Raw genomic sequence first — 17,403 nt, forward strand, 5'->3', positions numbered from 1 at the left:
CATTGGCAGACTCCAAACCATTATTAAAACACAAATACGCACATAAACACACACTAGAAAAGGGAGTCCAGCTTAATTAAATTGGCAGTGTACAGGGACAGTAAGTGATGTGGACAAATTGTCCTCAGAACATGACAGCAACGGTGCCAGCGCTCAAAAGGAGACGTGGGTTGACAAACAAACACACCAACACATTTTGCTTACATGAGGAGTTAATTATTTTAAGCCACGTTTTACACATGATGTGAGTAATGTGTCAGCTCAGCACAGATGACAACAGGCGATGCTCAATTTGTACAGCCACTTCCTCCAACACTTCCAATTCTAAATCACATAAGACAAGGATGCCAGGAATTAATCTGTTAGCTGCATGTCACAACCTTTTAATAAAGCGATTCAAGTGAAATAACGCTTTTAGATAATTGGAAAAAAATATCTCAGGGCATAATTTGAATCCAAGTGCACTGTTTTCCTTTTTTTTTTCCTTCTCTGTCATTACCTCCAAGGATTAAAAGACATCTCTTCCCTCTCCGCCAGAGCATTTTTCTCAAGTTAATGAGATCATACTGCATCAAGTACACGAGAAACACTTCACCTCTGAGAGGAAAAATTATAAGAGGAAAAAGAAAGACATTCAATCACTTCACATAACAGGATCCACAGTTTTTCAGCAGAAAAAGATGAAAACCTGATAATTGTATTAAACATTTGTCTTGGTTATGTTAAAAGGCACAAGTTGGTCAGATCACATTTAAAATCTAGATCAATTGTTCTACCATTAACAAAGCCCATCTTTATCATGCATTTCTGATGAAATTCCTACAGCTCCCTGCCTTTTGCAATCTTTTGTTTTTTTCCTGAATTAGTGTTAAGTATTGTAGTGTGTTGCAGGCAAAAAGTTGTTCATGTTAAACAAGCAAGTCACATCACACAAACAAATCTGGGGAGAAGGTTAACAAAAAGATGTCATATCACAACATAAATGTTTTTGACAACACTGCTCTGGAACCACTCCACGTTAATCATTATTCACTTTGCTTTTACGAGCAGATGTTTTGACTTGTCCTCTCGGCAGGTCTGGTGCTGTGTTTACTGTCCTTTTCTTTACGACAGTCGCTGAAAGTCAGAACGTCTTCTTGACAAACACTGGAAAAGTCTGAAGAGCAAAAATCCCAGTGTCGGAGTTCACTTTTCAATCAATCAATATTTTGAAATCTCAAACATTAGCTCTGTTAATATATATATACAGTCCAAAACACCATATGTACAGTCCAAATGCACAGATGCATTTCGACCAATAAAAAGTGTCTCTCTCTTGGAGTCACAACCTCGCGCTGAAACGTTACTTGATTGTTCGAGTCGAGCCACAAAATCTCATCTGAGTCCCGTCCTTACTTCCAGTCTGTTTTGGAATGTGTTGTACTGAATGTTGACTTGTTTCCACAACAGAGCGAAAGGAAAAAAACACACATTTTAAGCAGGTACTTGAGGACATTTTCTTAAATTGCTTGAAATTGGGTTATTACTCTTTGCATCCTCTGACACGAAGAAAAACAAACAAGTCAAACTGTAGAAACCTTGTGGCAGACTGCAGGATAAAAATAATAACCACAGAGTTTTATCGTAACATAAAACATTCCATTTAAAGTAACATGAATTTAAATCCATTACATATGATGGAGGAAGACAGTGTTTGTTGCTTCACTGAGTGGGGCTTCCCAAACAGCATCAATATGCAGCATTAAAAATGGATGATGCAGGTGTCTCTCCATGACATCACGTCCAGGTCAGAGTGTGGTCAGGAGGGAAAAAAGAAAGCACAAGACTTCATTCCAATGCACTATAACAGCGTGGGCAAAGGGGTGGGGGACAGCTGCTCCTTCGGTGCGTATTTGGCAAAAAAGGGCAAGAAGACGGTGAGCATGACACCGACAATCGCCAGCATGTAGCCCCAGCCGATCTGGCACTCGCCGGCGTAGTAGATGTCGGAGTCCCCGCAGAAGGACCTGACCAGAGAAGAGTTCAGGCCGAAGGGGTAGACCAGCAATCCGGCAGCCATGATGAACACTGCAGAGAAGATGTGAGACACGTTAGACAGTACTACAGTACATTCATTACAGACTGCTGGAGGAAAGGTTTGTTTCACCAGATGACACAGCACAAAACAGATGTTGTGTACACTGCTAAAATCACATGTTGATTCGCAAAATAAGAATCAGTTTTAAAGGAAGATTGTATTTACAGTGAAATACAAGAAGTTTTTTTTTAATTGCATGTAGCAATTCAGATATCTTTGGTATTAATTATCTATTTTTTAATATCTGTTTTTGCTTTCACCCAGGCGGGGTGGGGTTCATCTTTATAAGTAATTCATAGCAGCATTGACATAATATCCAAACGATAATAGAATGGGAGGAGCTGAAAAAGTCCATAAAAAAATGAAATCATTTCTTGCGGATGCTGTAGCATGTATGAAGATTAATTACACTTAGCAGCAGCGTAGCAGCAAGATCGACAACTTTTCTGAGAGTGAGACCCAGAGTGAGGGCAATACTCAACCTTGTTCAAGTCAGGAGGACCATGATAAGGAAAGACCAACTAAGATTTTGGGTGGAAAAAAAAAACTCCTGCTTAAGAATGATATTGGGGTATTTTTTATTTTTTGGCCCTTATATGAATCATTGTCTTCAAATCTATTTTTATTATTTCTGCTAATATTTGAGGTGTCTACCACAAATGGACATAAAGGCATTATGAATAAGACAGCATATGGTGTTATAAAGGTTAGTAGAAACATAAAGATGTCCACGTCAGGATTACATTTCTTTGCCTCAGTATCTTCAGCAGACTGAAAACAAATATTTCTTTACTACAATCAATATTTCAGAGGCTGAGACACATAGGACCAAAATAGCATGTGGGCTGGAGTGAACATGAAGATGTGGAGACGGTCTAATGTGTGGTCACTTACTGCCAATGTCCTTCCATGTTCTTTTCATAAATATATTTACACAGGCCAAGTTAAAGGCATTGTTTTATCTCTGGGGAAAAAAAGCATCCATAATGAAGCTGCCGGGATTTTCCCTTACTATCTCGTGTGTCACAGCCTATGAAATATTGATTGGAGAGATAGTGAAATCAAAATGTGATCCTGGAATGGATGTGTTTTTCCTGGCATAGGAAAAATATCTTTCTTATCGTTGCTTGTGTTGAATCAGTTAATGAAGGCTATTGTACTTTGTAACAAAACATAAAGCAATTTCCATAAAAAGAATTCTATCCCTTCTATATTATAGTTCTGCTACACCTTCCTTCATCCTTAATAGTCCTTAATTTATGTCTCATGGTGGTAGAGACCCCAAATATTGGTAAAATAATTATTAAAGGTTGTATTTGCAGAAAGAAATATATGAATTGACATCATATTGGTGCAAGTATGTGGGTTTTCAATACCCTCAATATCATTTTTGTCAAAATAATAACATAAAATCATTTAAAGGGATGATTTGATATTATATTACATGCATAGATAGATTTTAATGGAGTGCTTGAGACAGTTTGTTTTTTATAAATTGAGGGAATCAAGCCTTTAACTTCTCTAATAGCTTGATACAGTGATATACCCACTGAGGGCCACTTGGTGGCAGTAGAAGTTTTGGAAAGTAAGTCTGACTCAGAATCAAGTGTAATGACACTTCATCACTGCTGAAGTACATTCATTTGCAGTGAGACTGAGAGTCTTGTGTTATATATATAAAAAATGAATCATGTACAAGTCATTTTTATCCAGCATCGGCAGAGCAGAGCTTTATTGTATTGAACAACAAAAGCACTGATGACCTGTAATTGACAGAACCTTCTAACGCAAAATGATTCATGTCTCTTTAAATCCATTTGCACTCTTCATTTCAAAACATCAGGTCTTCAGGGAAAAGGAAGCTCACTCTGCAACTTCTGTGGCATCAGCTTTCTCCGGCATACTCCTCTGTGCCCCTGCAGCCGGAGAGCGGCTCACTTTTACAAATTGAGTCAAGTCTCCCTGCCTGTGCTGCCAAGCAGTTATCGACTGCTCTACGGGCTTTCATTGCTGCTCTTATTTATTCTGAGTGCCGGCTGGATTTCCATTACAATGCCAGGTGTCATAGTTGTTTTAGCTGTGGAGAGCCGGGCCTGCTGCAAAAGCTTGAACTCGCGATAGTGAGTAGTTATTAAGCTGCATCGATTTCTGGTTTCATACTTTTCAAGGGCAGCCACCTCATGGTCCGAGGGAAACAGCGCTCTTATGAGAGCTTCAATGCAACAGCTGCGTGAGTATCAAATCGATGGTTTGTGTGGGCGGTGAAGGGCCGCGCTAGTCGAGAAACAATGTAGAGGTAGGAAGCGTTTGCTGATGTTCTCACTGCACACTGGGGGCTTTGGGAATGAGAAAGAAAGAGTAGAGAAAAGAACACACAGAGCTGTGTGAACGGCGTGAGGAGAGGGATCTCTTGGGTGTAGTGTCTCTCTGCGGAGTTCATAGCGGGTCTCACATATCACAACCCTGCAGCCAGCTCTCGTAGTGCGGCCCTGCTTTTTATCTGCGGGGCCCAGTGCCACAGATCTCACGACCTAATGAGACTTTAATGACCTTCTTTATCAAACTATCCTCGGCTTTTGTGGAAGAAGACACAGGCGCACACTTACAACCCAAGGCTGCTTCCCCCGTCCAATGAAATGAAGAGTAAACTCAGACAAAAATAAAACTAGAATGTGCAACAACGCAGCTTTACCCCCAAAGAATCAATACAGGAATGTAATCCAGACTGCATCTCTCACCCAGGTGTCAGGTAAGCAGGGTGAGGGCTGGATACTATCAATCAGACCGGGGGGTGTACTGTCTGCATCAGATAAGCTGCAGCTCGGGCTGACTGGATCTCTGCCAGCCGTTAATGAGAGGTGAACTGTCACAAAACTGTAGAATCTAACCCCAATCCATGGCTTGAATTACGGGGGAGCTAAGGTGAGCTTGTCTCCCCTGTAAAAGCCCATGGGCCCCCCTGGAGGCTGACTTTCTGAAACGTAAATTTTTTTTATTGGTTACTGCCTTTCATTTTCTATGGGTTTCCTGAAATAAATAAGAATAGCAATAAAATATGTCAATGTGTCTTTTTCGCTCAGTAAAATACAAATTTTGAACATATCTCTCCACTAATTTCATACAATGCTGTGTCTATTCCTGCTGGTGCCATCCATACATGGTGCTGCTGCTCTCAAATCACGTGTGTTTTAACGTTACGATGCCTCTTGAACATTTCTTCCCTGAGTGGACGTAGCTGCGGTATTTGTATTTTTCACAATATTCTGTAATTGACTACACTGCCACACACCTCTACGTGTTTATCAGTGCCACCGGATAATAAGGCTCCCCCAAAAGCTGCTGTGTAATTCAAACACCGCCACTAGCAGAAGCAACTGATCCTTTAAATCTGAGTCCATTGAACCAAACCACAGTTTATCTAGTATACATGTCTGCAAAGAGGAAAAGAGTGTGCAGGGTAATATATTGCTTATCCTGATTCTTTTCTATCTATTTAGATGTTTTTTTAACTGTCCATCATCAGTCTGACAATGCCGTGGGAATACAATAGATGGAGTACTCTTTTCATGACCTAATGTGTGACTGCATATATTGCATACTGGATGAAAGAGGGTCCTTGTTTTCACAGCAGGCTGCACAAACCCTAATTCAGCAGGGTGTTACTGTACATGGCCCGCTGGTCTAATCCTGTGAGGAATGGACAGTGTGATGAGAGGTTGACATGACATCAAGGTGCTGTACAGACTGAGGGCTGAGAGAGTTCTTGTACAACCAAGACTCCATATGCAGTGGGGGTTCTAGCTTTCGTGGCGCCCTGGGCCGACTCTCTTAGCCTCTATCTTATAACCATAAATCCAAAATTGAAGCATGAGGATGAAGAATAGAAACAATATAAATAAAATACAAAATCAAATGATCACAAATGATAGCAAATTGCTAATAAACTGGCAGACTAGTCTATGAAATTGCATATTCACAGTATTATGAATGAATTTGGTAGCATTTTGTAGTGTGACTGATTTTACTTATTGCATCAGTTGGCTGCTGTACAAATGTAGGTGTGCTGTTTCCCGCCTCCCCCTTCCTCAGGGGGAGGTCAACGAACCCCGTCCCCCTCCTCATCTCCCCCATCTCACAAACTAGTGGTACAGGCCGCCCATTCAGACAAGGTTAATTGACCCACACAGTGACATTTGATCATTGACGTGATGTGCCAATGAGCCATAGAAAACCGCTCTGTGCCCCCCTGGGCAAGACGATGCCCTGGGCAGTGGCCCATGTTGCACATATCTAAATACGCCACCGCCGATATGCACAAGGACGCCCACTAAACTTGACAAACTGAGTCTGTCGGTCAGCAAGCAAGTGCTGTGGACATCATATGAGAGCAGAATATACAATTTCATACCATGATTGATATGAACAATAAAAAATAAACTACTGCAAAAAAATCTTAGATTGAGCTTTCGAATGTGTTAAAATCCCCGTCAGGAGAAAAGAACAGCACAGGTCAGACTTGAATTCTTCATTTAAAGGCAGTCACAGGGGTTTTAGTTTTAGAGCTGTCCACACAGCCAGCAGGCAGCAAAAAGCTACAAGTGCTTCCATCATTTACTTCCTAATAGACCCACGTAACCCGACAGTTTACTAACCTCCCAACCCTCAATCAATGGTCTGCATTTGTGAGCACCGGGAGGAAAGTGGAGCTCAGCCAGATCTTTCCCCAAAGAGAGGAATTAAAGTCAATTCAGGTTTGGAGACAGTGTGACGGCCCCAATCAGTTGAGGGATAGTGAGAGCAAAAGACAAACGAGAAGTGCCTCAGATAATTACTATGATTTCACCTGTCATTATTTGTTCTTTGATAGATGTATCTATTTGTCTGTTTGTCAGATTTCAACAATGAACATAAGCACGTGCTTATAATATTGTGTCTCCATGTACATTTTTTTCATTCTTAAATTTGTCCTTACAGTCAAACTAGATTTAAAAAATGTCCTTGCACAGTGAATTTCAACTGACAACTTGTGAAAATGAACAACTTTGAAGTGTGCACAGACATTTCAGAAAAATATCCATTTGAAAAGACAAAACAGGCAGTTTTCACATGTAGCTGCAAAGCTGCAAAGCTGCCGAGCCCATTTTATGTGCACTAATGGATAGACAACACAATAATATGTTTCTGTCTCTATTTTTCTACAGTGTGGTAATGGAGGATAGAAGGGATATTAAATAAAACTGAGGAGAAAGCATTGTGCTAGCATAAAAAAGATTTCGCACTGCTTTTACCAAATTAACTGAATTAACCTTGGATCTCTCTCTCAGTGGTGTGGTGAGAAAAAGAAAGCTGCTCCCAGCAGACAGGTTCAGAGCACAGACGATGGGAAGGAGATTGAATGGGTCTGTGGGGCAGTAAGGTGTGTGATAACCTGCCGGCCAAGCGTGACCCTAAATCAATTTCATCTAACATAGAAATCACTGACACACGCCTCGATACACACAAATCATATGATTACTCATGTCATGTATCAGCGTTCATGTCTGAGCTCACATGTAGAAAATCTGGTGAGTCTGGAATGTCAGAAACTCAATATACTGTCGTCCCACACATTCATACACCTTCAATCTAATGCAGCTTTCTGCCGTTTTATCCCTCCCGAGATATTACTAATAAAAAATGTAATCCTGTGAGCTTCAAGGCCCTTTCATTACGATACAGAGGCCTCTGCTCTGGATCAATCTCTTTCGCCACCCTGTGCCGACTGTCATAACTCTGTTAGCGGTGGGCCGGATTAAATTAAAACTCCATAGGAAATGTGTGGCCTCCGACTGTGGATGCGCTGCCCTTTAATTCAAGTTTCACCATGGTGTCGTCTGTTTGTTTGCTCCCTCTGGCAAAGAGTTACATAAAATATATTAAGCAAACTGATTTTTGTCACCCAGGCCCAGACGGAGAGACGCCTGCCTGGAGTGGAAAACTCCCACACATTAAAAAACGTGAGTGTATGGTTGCCTTGTACTGAAGCAAAGTGACATGGTACCTAAACAATATGCCATTGTTAAACTCTTGTTAAGTTCACAGGGAAGATTTACAGTCGGACAGACGTTCACTAACATGTCTTTATATGCTCTTCTTTAGAGGAAAGGTATTTTAAATTGTTTCATAATACCAAGTCAGCAGGAGACACTGACAATGAGAAATAAGACAGAACAGGTTATACAATAACGGCTGTGGCTCAGGAGACGAAGCGCGTCATCCACCAACCAGAAGGACGGCAGTTAGATCCCTGTCTTCCCCATTCCGCATTCCAAAGTGTTTTTGGGCAAATTACTGCTTCCCAAATTGCCCTTGACAGCTGTGCTGACAATGAATGATGTGTGACGGAGAAAGATCTGCACATAGATGAAATGAGTGAATGTGGATGGCAATACTGTGCTGTGAAGCGCTTTGAGTGGTCATGAAGACTAGAAAAGCGCTTACAAATACAGACAGTTTACTTTTTTACAATAGACGCTCAAGGTTGGTAGCGAAATAGAATATATCAGAATAATTCCCTGCTTATCTTCTGTGACGTTGGAGACAAATAGACAGCCAGGTAGAGACCACCAGCTCCAAGGGGGACAAGAGCAGCCGGACGTGTAAATACAAAAAACATTGAAAGAAGACAGTGCAGAGCAACACTGGACATTGGTGTGTTGCTTAAATCCATTTCTGGAAGAAACTTCATATCTGGCTGCTGTCCAAGCGGGGACATTATCTGCTGCTATTATTCACTTCAAAGGCACTTCAAAGAGCACACACATTAGACCGTGTTCTTAACATAACCACAAACCCACCTCGCATATTAATGACATCCGCACACATGCCAGTGGGAGGGGGAAAAAAACAACAACACATTTTTCTTCTCTGCCAAAGCTAATGCCTGCCTTCTTCCAGGTAAAGAGACAAACACGGAACAACAACAACAAAATTAATCTAATAAATCTTGATTTTCCAACACAACACTCGTCTGCTGGAGCGGCTGCCCAGGTTTGTCACTGATAAAATGCACTGACAGGTAACATATGCTGAGAAGTATTTTCTTAATTACACATGCAAGCCCAAAGCTATACATCAGAACTACCACTTCCTCCTCCATATTCTTCATCATCCTGTCGCCCGTTTTCTTTTTTTCCCCCATAACTAAGCATTTTCCAGGAATAGAACAGGTAAGCTGATCTCCGTCTGCAGGTAGGTAATAATAACCCAGATGTGATGAGGCAAGCCGATGTAAATGAGGTTTTTATTTACAATAACAACCCAGGGCGGTAAATACAGACTGTGACCCACATACACTCACTCTAATATTGTGCACAGGCATTAGCTCATACACATACATATGTAATGGTGCAGGTGAACAGCAGCATGGAAAAATATTGGCTCAGCAGCACATTCACAAGTATATCCTTAAGATTATAGTCATAATAATAGTAATAATAACAATACAATTATTTTCAAAACACAGTCATAAGGCCAATTAAAAAGGAAAAATTTAAGGCAAACAATCAGAAACAATAAAAAGCAATTTGAAGATCACACAACATTCAAGCGCAATTATAGAACTTAAAAATGCTACAGATGAGAAAAAGAGCAAAAACAAGATACAATAAAATATTCTAAAGTGATAGAAAATAGTCAGTAAAATCAGACCTAGGACAATGTGTCTTTTATTGAGATTTAAAAGAGAATCATGTGTTTGCCACATGGATCTCCTTATGTAGATTGTTCAAAAGAGTGGGAGCCCTGACAGAAAAGGCTCGGTCACCTCTGGTCCTCAAACGGGTCAGTGGAATGGCAAGTAGATCCTTAGCTGAGGACCTCAGGTTACATACAGAGACATCTTAGATGTACTTCTGTGGGAGTCCAGAACAGTCTCATTATTTCCTGTCTTACTTACATAGTCTGATTTGGTGGAAATGTAAGAGTTTGAGTGTTTGTGTTGCCCCCATACTGACAGCATCACAAAAGGGCAGTACATAACTGTTAAGGAAATTGCCTTTTCACTGACCACACAGAAGGAAAATAATTTTCCCTTTATCTACAGGCTAAAGGAGATGGGGCTGGATAATTTCTGCTGCTCTCTCACACAAAGAACACACTTTTCACTCCACCTGCAGCACGGAGGAGGAAGCAGAGCGATGGTGCAGGTGAGACCATGCATTAAGAGTTTGAGTTGAAATAAGTTACAGCACTGTATCTAGACAACAACAGATGGTCCACTAGAGTCTCCAGTGTTACCGATCTAAATGTGCAATGAGTTTTCTCTGTTATTTTCACCCCTCAGACGGCTCAAGGATGGGAATCATAGAGTGAAAGTTGTTGAGAGCTGATCTGTGCCAGCCATGAATCTCCTGGTAGTCAGCTGGGACCTGGCGGAGCATGGGCATAAACAGCAGGGACTCTATCCTAATGTGATGAGCTGAGCTCTAGTCTGCACACAGCCATGTTGATTATTAAGCTCAGTGCGCCTCTGGGAAATTATGCTAATGACGTTCCTCTGACGACCTATGTTCCTCGAAATGTTTGGCTGTAGGTAATCGTGTTCACGGCAGCAACTAAAACACAACTCCTCTTAATGTGAGATTGAGGAGGAGAGAAAAGGACAAGGGGGTGGAGAGTGAAGAAAAAAAGATTTCAGAGATTAACTGAAGCACTTTGGTAGGTAGACCTGTAATCTCATTTTATTTTCTTTCTTTTATTCCTCACCACACCTCACTGATTCTAATCACCTCAACCCCCCTTTACTCTTTGGCTCAACACCTCATTGTCTTCGGTGCAGACATGTAATTGTATTCAGCGTCATTGTGCCATAATTCAGAACTGAGTGACATATTTTGTTTTTTTCCACGTGCGTATTTTTTGTATTTTGTAAATGTATTAATATTTTTTTTTCCTTTCAAAGCTAACTGTGTGCCACGCATCCATTCATCCATGTATCTGTCTATCTATATATCTATCTATGTATCTTTAGAGCTCAGTTGCACTTTAAGGGACAGAACAAAACAAGAAAAGCTCTAAGAGAATCTAAGCATTTAGATCTGAAAGTGACAGTTTCAGGTGAGTAAATGAAGAGATGTTACCAATAGCTGCTGCTCCACAATAAAAAAAAATATTAATACAAGTTGGAGAAAATCATTTCTCTGGGTTGAGCCAGCTTCCTACTTGCCACAGAGGTGAGACAAGCCTGGGAGTCGTGCATGCTCAGAATGTCTACAAAGCTGGGTTCAATCCACAGGGGAATGATTCTATGGGAAAAGGTCCAGTGCTGTCAGTGGAGGAGAAAACCTGTTGACCTTGAGATCACAGAGCGAGTCCGAGAGCAAAGAGATGAGAGGGTGAGGAAAATAAAATGCAGGCAGTTGGGAGAGATTAGCAGGGCAATGAAATAGCTTTTGTTATCTTTGGTGTGAGCAGGTCAATCAGAGCTCAGTAAAAGGTTGGTTTTTCACAGACACATTCATGCTGTGCTAAGCCCATACCCCTCTGTCCAGAGAGCGACTGGTGGTAGAGCGGGTCGTCCACTAACCCAAAGGTCATTGGTTTGATCTCTGGCTCTTCACATTGAAGTATCTTTGGGCAAAACACTGAACCCCAAATTGCCCCTGATGGCTGTGTGATTGTGTGACTAGGATACGATAGAGGAGTTATTTACATATAGAAACAGTGCATGTGTGTATATGTGACTCTTTGAGTGTTTAAGACTGGAACGGTGCCGTATATATAAAGTCTATTTAAATGTTTTCTTTAGTTTTGTATACTCCTCATGTTTTGAACACGTACAAGCGTTTTGCTCTTTGGAGATTATATGAGATGAAGTGAGGCTTTAACGATTCTGTGTTTGGCACCGCAGCAAGAGGATCGTACAGATAAGAACAAAGCAGACACTGAGTATTAAAGATAAGACAAGGACTAACAGTGTGGGAACATTTGGTGAACACTCCCAACAAATAAAGACATAAAGGCGCTATTGCAAACAGATTGGAGCTGAAATTTAAAAGAATAATCTAACATATTTATTTGCTCTCTTGTTGAGATGTGGAGAAGATCAATAAAAATCTTATTAAGGGAAAAATAGGAGGCTGGAGTCGGCAAGTGGTTATCTTAGATTAGCATTCAAACTGGAAACGGGGAAACAATAGACTGTATATAAAGATGGTCTCTACTTCTTCCCTCTATCCAGAAGTGAAGCCAAAATGTCCCAGATATCATCACTGCCATCTTGCACTGAAAAAGTTTGGAGAGATGATGCCCAGCAGCATTTAGGAGATGAAACCATGGTAGCAACATCCCGCTGAAACACAAGCTCAACCTGAGTCACTGAGTCACTCTCAACTGTCAATCAAGATGTTTCAGCCCATTTTTGTAACATCCAAAAAGTAATATAAACCAAAATTATCAGATACATGAACACTTGACCCACATCAGTGTGGTCAAAACTACCTAAAATGACAGAAACCATATTTGAGGAAAATGTATTAAATGGCTACTTTGGCTACTTTACGATCGTCCATGTCCCAGCCACTAACATGGAGGAGGCAGGGTTTATTCCCTATACTGCAGCCAGCCATCAGGTGGCGATCGATATGTTTTGGCTTCACTTTTGGGGAACTGTCATGTCATCCATCTTGGTTCGAGCAATAAAATCCCAGAAACAACTCTAAACACTCACTTATGTTTATTAGCATGCTTCACAGGGGCTGGTAGGCGGCCATGTTTAACCTTCATTTACCCTTTGCTTACAATATACTTTCTGTGAACAAATGACATTTTGGTACAACCTACTTTCTACTGAGAAACAGTCCCTGAAAAGCAGCTGACCTCAGGAAAAGAGATGCTGAAGTTTTCAATGAGAGGATAATCTATGACATTTGCTGACTGAGGATAAGAGAATGAAAGGGAGGTAAAATAAACCAACAAAAAGAATACAAGAAAAAAAAGATGCACAGCAGAGCATACATTTAGTTGCACACTATTTTTCACAGCCTCTAAACAAAGACCACTTGAAGTGTGTGTCTCTCAGCTCCCAGAGCATGCTGAGCCATCTCAATTCACACTTATGACTGTAAACCCTCCATCCTGGGAGCCCTGCAGCACTGACACATGAATCTCAAATGCTGCATCCAATCTATCATTTTAATTAGTTCCAGTTCCATATCACAATCTATTTTTTTATGTCGCAAATTAATTTACACCTCAGACAAATTGCTTGTCCTTGACTCCCTTATCCTTTCTGAGGCACCCAACAGCACACATGGGGTTGTGTCGGAGTGCAACCTAACATGACTAAACCTAATCTGTCACTCAATCCATCCATCCCACTTCACAGATTGAATTAGCATAGGAAACAAAGTGCCTCATATGCTTGGCTGGCAAAATAAATAATGATAATAAGAGAAAGAAAGTGGAGATTAGATTGAAGACATCAATCAACTGTAAAACTGTGACGATGCTGTGCATTGAGTCCGTGAAGAAACAATGGTCTGTTCCTGTGCTGCATGAGGACCAATACTAAAGGTGATGTTTGTGTTTGTATGTGATTGTGTGTGTCTGTTTGTGTGTGTACAGCCATGTGTCTGACATTAACCCCGTGATTGTGTTGACAGCCTTTGGCCCTAAGGCTAAGCCCTTAAGCGAGACGTCTCCTGGGTTCAGACACTGCCTCGGGTCCTGCAGAGAATGTCAGACGTGAAAGTCAGAACACACCGTGACACGGTGGGTGCATTCACATATCCAGCTGCGCTGCGGCATCACGGATCACAGCAGAACACGCTACACTGAATGTGATATGTTCCTTGCTAACATGTCTCATACTGTATGTATTATGCAAAGTAGACGAAAGCTACTAAATATGGGGCTACTTCATTTGTCCCCATGATATTATGGTTTTCAGAAAAACACATAAGCTTTTATCATCAGGGACCCACACATAGGCATTTATATATTATTTCATATGCAGTGAAATGCTGTGTGGCCTGGCTGTCATTAAGATGAACAGCATTGTAACAGGCTTAAGTGGATAAAACGGAGTAGAGTACAGTTTGGGATATGGCTGTAGGCTATTTGGATTCACAAACAGCAGATATTATTTCCTATTAGAATAATATTAAACAATGTAAATATTGAGAAGGGTGCACACCTCCAAGGCTGATAGGCTACTTTATCATCATATTGTATGTGCCTGTAAGACATTTTCTGCAAACTGTTTAAATTACACAGAAGCAAAATATCCAATCTGTGATATAAAAATACCTAAAAATATTTATATTGATTCACAAAATCCTGATCTTTATCCAGATCCACACAAACTTTCACCTGTTCACAGATAATAACACTCTGATATATTCCCTGCACATGTTTTTATTAAACATACTTGATCAAGTTTCATGAATTATCATCTGAGAAATAAAAAATCTCGCAATGTTAGAAAAAGTGAAAGAACATTTCCTGGATCCACCCATTAATCCAGATCTGCACCAAAATTGTCCAGACCCACATCACATCCCTCCACCAAGTTTTGTGTTAATCCATTTCAGTAGTTTTTGCATAATCCTACTAAATATCAAACAAGCAAACACTGATTAAAACTTAACCTCCTTGGTGCATGTAAGGTTCCCAACAACCAAAGCTTTATATTTGAGTTGATCCATTTAAAAAAAATTAAACCCTGCTTTAAAACTGTGCTACAGTCTAGCACAACATTCAAAGCTTTTACCTGCTCCTGCTGCACACACACAAGAACATAATGAATCTTGTTGAATAAATGTACATGTATACACAGTAACTACACTGCAGCTATTTGACAGAATATACTGTATGACCTCCTGCAGAACACCACAGGTATAATGAAAAGTGCAAAATGCATGAATTCATGAGGTGAGCTACGAACAGAGTACTTGTATTCCAATTGAACGCTACACATTTTTCAAATTAGAGAATGTATTTTGAATGGGTTCCCTTTGTCCTGGTGTTATACAGCTCACTCAGCACATTGACAATAACACCGTAACTCAAGTGAGAAAATGTAAAAAGCTGTGCTACAGAAATTCACCTCTGCTGTGTAAATAAATCTGCAAAGAGTTTTTAAAGTGTTGCCCTTGCTGCATGTTGTTTATGAAGCACAGAAAGACAGAAGGTGGATCAGTATGAATGTTCTGTGTACGAGGCTGCTGTAAGATCAGGAGCCCTGCACCTGGGCACACTGTCTCACATATATGAGCTCCCATTCATCAGTGTGTGTGTGTGTGTGTGTGTGTGTGTGTGTGTGTGTGTGTGTGTGTGTGTGTGTGGCGCAAGTATTACTCATGTTGTGGGGACATAGGTCTGTTAAAACAGTCATATTATGGGGACTTGTCTTTCTTATGGGGACAAAAAGCAAGTCCTCGTAAGGTAAGCAATTAAGTTTTACGGTTCAGGTTACGGTTAAGGTTAGATTAAGGTTTGGGCTAAGGTTAGGTAAGATTAAGGTTCAAGTCATGGAGACATGACTGTTTGTGTTTGTGTGTGTGTGTGTGTGTTGGATTATTCATAGAGAGCATTGACAGTAACGTATTTTTTTAATATTAACATGTAATAAAATAATAAACTAAATCCCACAAACATAATCTTTTTATTTTTATGAGCATTTACTGTGGAACCGACGAAGAGCAGTACCAGAGAAAACCTCTCATTTAGCTCTGTTCAGCAGTGGTGTGCCTGCTGTGGGAATGAATTGTGTCTTGAATCCAATATTGGCTCAGCAGTGTGCAGTGAGGGAAATTTGAGGGCACTAGCCACTCCTCTGTGACAGTTTGCAAATGCTTCAATAAAAAATAATGTCCTTCACTGTTTTCTTGAGGAGCAGTGAAGTCTGGTTTTGCTTTCAGAACACGCATATGCCACTTGACCTAACATTTCCACAAAAATACAGCTTCAGATTATTTTCTAGGAAAATAATGGATAGAGGATGATGCAGCCTGGTAGCACAGATGCAAACCTTGAGGATCATTATCTGACATTCTATAGAAACCTTTATGAAGAACATGCAGCTTGGTGGTGGGGGGATTCGGGAGGGGCGGCACCATAATGAATCCCTACAGGACACATTGGGAGCCTGCTGGGCTGCTGTAATGAAGCGCTGCCCTGCCAATGCTCCCTGACCTGCTGGCATTAAGAAAAAATGGAAACCATTACCTTCTGCCTTCACCTCAATGGCCTACCAAGCGGGCAGACGTGTGTGTGTGTGTGTGTGTGTGTGTGTGTGTGTGTGTGTGTGTGTGTGTGTGTGTGTGTGTGTTGGTTAGGAGTGGGGACAGGAATGAGGTTGAGGTAGAGGCACAGCGGGGGATACAGAGCAGACGGGACGCCTACTGTATATGAAGTATTAGTCTGTCCCGACAACGACAGGCTGTAGTGTGAGCTCAGGTGTTCATCTCATGTTTGTCGTGTGAGGTAAAGCCAAATAGACCTGAGAGTATAGGTATATTGTATATTATATACTCAGTACTCATCCACAAAATGGATGGAGGATTCTGTCCGTACTCTGCGTTCATTTTGTCTGTATTTGTGAGTGTCTGCCCAAAGCTTACCCTGGACTCGTATGCATTGGAAACGCTGCTCATTTACTTTAAATAATGGTGTGTTGCCGAACTGCATTGTGGCCCCATTGCTTCCCATTGACTCTACTATACAGCCACGGCAACGGAGGCAGCAGCCAATCAAATCGTGTTAATGTGAAAGCCGAGGAGGAGGCAGCCGACAAACATAGTTTGTGTTCATCTGGCTGTGGATCTTATTTCCTGTGTATGTCTCTTAATCATTGCATTGATAGCTAGCATGGCACATTAGTTTGAACGTGGGCAATGGTGTCTGGATCTAGCATGAAGCTGTGGGGGGGGGTTCCCTCTCAGTGTGTGTGTGTGTGTGTGTGTATTTGTGTTCCACCACTAAGCTCATCCTTGGTTCAATGCTTCTTATTAGCAGTGGAGTGTCTTCATTTGTTGAAGATTTCCAACAGAGTTAACAGACCATGCTTTTCAGTGTTTGCTTGTGTGTATGTGTGTTTGTGTACATGATTCCAGCTGCAGTCTGTTTTATCACTTTTCTCAGCTGAGCCATTGTTCAAGTAGAGAAATCCACGGCACCCCAGGGGGAAGACAACCGCCCTCCTGCGAGCTGCCTTCCCTTTGTAGAGGGGATGTGTCAGTTACGTCCTCCATTGTTGGCTGGTCTCTCAAATTGGAGTGCTACTGACTGGAGATGATTGGATCAGCAGATATCTGGGATCAAGTTCATTACAAGAGATGGAGCAC

At 41.1% G+C, this 17,403-nt stretch overlaps 1 protein-coding gene across 1 annotated transcript in view; it reads right to left on the reverse strand.

The window, feature by feature from the left end:
- Positions 1-354: 354 nt before the first annotated feature.
- The window catches only part of LOC109628627 (LHFPL tetraspan subfamily member 7 protein), a 100,890-nt gene continuing 83,841 nt past the window's right edge, over positions 355-17,403 (reverse strand). Inside the window, exon 3 of the mRNA XM_020085832.2 lies at positions 355-2,067. Within this exon, the coding sequence (XP_019941391.1) occupies positions 1,841-2,067 (227 nt within the window). The 3' untranslated portion in view covers positions 355-1,840. The remainder of the gene's footprint in view (positions 2,068-17,403) is intronic.

Source organism: Paralichthys olivaceus, chromosome 15 (assembly GCF_024713975.1).
Source record: "Paralichthys olivaceus isolate ysfri-2021 chromosome 15, ASM2471397v2, whole genome shotgun sequence".
Taxonomy (NCBI): domain Eukaryota; kingdom Metazoa; phylum Chordata; class Actinopteri; order Pleuronectiformes; family Paralichthyidae; genus Paralichthys; species Paralichthys olivaceus.